The sequence below is a fragment of the Rhea americana genome, unplaced genomic scaffold, assembly GCF_003343005.1.
Source record: "Rhea americana isolate MKP2758 unplaced genomic scaffold, rheAme1 scaffold_111, whole genome shotgun sequence".
In the NCBI taxonomy this organism is placed as follows: Eukaryota; Metazoa; Chordata; class Aves; order Rheiformes; family Rheidae; genus Rhea; species Rhea americana.
The window spans coordinates 2473702-2476802 of NW_028185162.1; the positions used below are offsets into that span (position 1 = coordinate 2473702).

The 3101-nt window shown below is 69.7% G+C and overlaps 1 protein-coding gene across 1 annotated transcript in view; it reads left to right on the top strand.

Moving 5' to 3' along the window:
• Positions 1-1304: 1304 nt before the first annotated feature.
• The window catches only part of LOC146600949 (GAS2-like protein 2A), a 5631-nt gene continuing 3834 nt past the window's right edge, over positions 1305-3101 (top strand). Inside the window, exons 1-5 of the mRNA XM_085314803.1 lie at positions 1305-1346; positions 1430-1806; positions 2468-2706; positions 2796-2903; positions 2984-3080. Of these exons, the coding sequence (XP_085170929.1) occupies positions 1449-1806; positions 2468-2706; positions 2796-2903; positions 2984-3080 (802 nt within the window). The 5' untranslated portion in view covers positions 1305-1346; positions 1430-1448. The remainder of the gene's footprint in view (positions 1347-1429; positions 1807-2467; positions 2707-2795; positions 2904-2983; positions 3081-3101) is intronic.

Consider the following 3101-nt stretch of genomic DNA (forward strand, 5'->3'; position numbering starts at 1 on the left):
GTGGTTCTTTTTTTTTAAAAAAAAAAATAAGCTTTTTTTTTTTAAAGTCTCTTGGAGGGGGTGTATTTAAGATGCGCGCGTGCGCATCGGGGATGGGAACGGGTCTTGCTGTTTTATCTGAAGCTTCCGTGGAGAAAAAGCTGTTTTCCAGCTCAAACGAAAGGGGTAAATCGTGCTGGAAAATAGCCGTGTGCTATATTGCTGTCTATAAAGCCCTTGGGGCAGGAAGGCTGACGCCTCGGTTCCCGCTCGTCCCCCACGAGCAGGGCTTTCTCCAGGCCCTGTGCTGAGCTGTCCCCCCCCCCCCCCCCCCCCCCCCAGGCTGCTCCGCATTTGCTGCCCGGGGAGGTTCATGCACTGCTGAGTTTGCCCTCGCCGCGGCTCTGCGGGGGCCCCGCCGGCGGCCCGGCCCGGCAGCCCCTTTCCCGAGGGTCCTTCCCTCCTCCCGGGCGCGACGTTCGCCAGCCTGCGGGAATAGCCGGGATTCTTGCGTTTCCTCCCCCAGAAGGACACCGCGGCGGGCCCGCGCCCCCGCAGCCGGGCCGGCTCCGCGAGCGGGAGCGTCTCCTCCTGGGTGTCCGGAGAGGGCGGAGGCGGAGCGGGGACGGCTCCCGGCACGACCCTGCCGTCGGCCCCGCTCGCCCTCGCCTCTTCGGGCCGGTGAACCGGCTGCAGCAGTGCGGCCGTCTCCGGGCTGCCGAGGCCCTGGTGCGGAGCCGCGGGGGGGGTGCATCGCTCGCAGGGCTCCCCCGAGCCCCCCGGCTCACCTGGGAGCCGTCGCCTCGGTGCCTCAGTTTACCCAGCCCCTGCAGCGGGGAGCTCAGGGGCGCAGGGAGCCGCCACGGGGCTGCCCGCCGGCGGCGGAGGAGCAGGCGCCCAAGGGTTAACGGGGAGGGTTTGCAGCCGGTCCCTTGTCACCAAGCAGCACCCGGGTAGGAAACAAAACGGCCGCTGCCCAGCGGGGCGATTCCCCGTCCCGGCCGCGGCGCCCGGCTCGGACCCCCGGGCAGGGGCGCCGGCACCGCCGGGGCTGCCCGACCTGCCCGCGGGCTGCGGCGGGGGCCGGGGAGCGCTCGTGGCCGTCACCAGGTTGGGGGCTGCGGCCCTGGCGCCGCGGGCCGGGGGCCCGGGGACGGGAGGGGGTGCCGGGCTCGGGGCGGGGGTGCCGCGTCCCCCCCTCCCATGTGTGCATGCGGTACGGCCGGGGTGCCCCGCTGCTCCTAGCGAGGTCTGCAGCCCGCGYGGGGATTCGGGGCTCGGTGGTGGTGGCACTCGCCGGCACGCGGGGAGCACCGGGCAGCCTCGGCGCGGGACGGGCACGTGAGAGCCAGCACCAGCGGCACCGGGTAAGGTGCCGTCCCCGCGGGCTGGGCCGGGGMACGGGCAGCACAGAGGTCTCCAGCACCCTCTCCTCTCTGTCCCCTCCCAGCCCGGGGTCCTACGGCAAAATGTCGGGGATCCCGGGGGCCACGGTGCGGAGCATCCGTCCCTACAAGTCAAGCGAGCAGTACCTCTACGCCATGAAGGAGGACTTGGCCGAGTGGCTCAAGGAGCTCTACGCCCTGGACATCGAGGTGGGCACCTTCGTGGAGGTGCTGGAGACGGGCGCCGTGCTCTGCTCCCACGCCAACAACGTCACCCACGTGGCCGGTGAGTTCGCCCGCGCCTGCCCCGACCTGGCCCGCAGCCTCCGCCTGCCCACCGCCGGGGTCACCTACAACCACGCGGCCCAGCCGGGCACCTTCCAGGCCAGGGACAACGTCTCCAACTTCATCCAGTGGTGCAGGAAGGAGATGGATATTAAAGGTAAGCGCTGCGGTGTGATGCACCACATCGGGTTTGCAATTCCCAGCTCTGGGCATCGCCCCGCTTTCTTTGTATCCCCCAAATGGGGGTTTTTCCTCCACGTGCACCCAGCAGCTCAGCCGCCCCCGCTGGCTGCGGGGCTGGAGMCAGCCCTGCTGCAGCAGCTGCTCCTGCCTGGGTGCAAAAATGTGCTGTGGCAACGGAACTGGAAAGGGCATGGGCGGYGGCATGCTGCTGCCACGCGCCGCACAAGCTTGTCCCGAAAGGCCAGCAGGGCAGGCGTCCTGCACCCCGCAAGGTCCTGCTCGCCCCGTCGCTGCCAAYGGCGGCAGGTGTCCCGGGGGCCCAGGGGCTTCGCCGCAGGACGGGTGTGGCGTGGTCTGTGCCCCGGGCACCCGCCTGCTGGTATTTCGTGGTTTGGGGATGCCGTGAAACAGCATCTCTGCACGTGTATGGCCTCAGCGGGTTGCTCGCTCCACTAACTTACCGACCCCTTTTGGACCTGTGGCCAGCGTGGCAAGGAGCACCACGGCTCCTGCTCCGGGGACTGCCTCCCCGAGCTGGTTTGGCCTGAGCCGGYGCAGCTCCACAGGGGCCCCCCTCTGTCCCCTCCGTGCCCATGCCCTCGCCCACCCRGCCCTTCCCCACGCCCCCTGCCCAGAGGTCCTGATGTTCGAGACGGACGACCTGGTGCTGAGGAAGAACGAGAAGAATTTTGTGCTGTGCCTGCTKGAGCTGGCGCGCCGGGCGTCCCGCTTCGGCATGAGCGCCCCGACCCTCGTCCAGATGGAGGAGGAGATCGAGGAGGAGCTGCGCCAGGAGCTGGACCTGCCGCCGCAGGAGGCGCCGCCGCCCCGGCCCCCGCGGAGACCCTGGGACCTCCAGAACCTGGATCAGATGGTAGGGCAGCCGGCGGGGTGCTGGGGAGCCGGGTGGTGGTGGCGGGGGGGTCGTGGCACCGTGGTGAGGACGTGCCCCTGCGCCCGCAGGTCCAGCGCCTGGTGAGCCGCTGCACCTGCCCTGTGCAGTTCGCCATGCTCAAGATGTCGGAGGGGAAATACCGCGTGGGAGACTCCAGCACCCTCATCTTTGTCCGGGTGAGTCCGCAGCGCCCCGCGCTTTCTGGGCGCCGCCGGCTCCGGCAAAGCGTTGCTCACGGGTCCGTGGCTCCCCGCAGATCCTGCGCAGCCACGTCATGGTGCGGGTTGGCGGCGGCTGGGACACGCTGGAGCACTACCTGGACAAGCACGACCCGTGCCGCTGCACCTCGCTGTGTGAGTGCCCGCTGCCCCCAG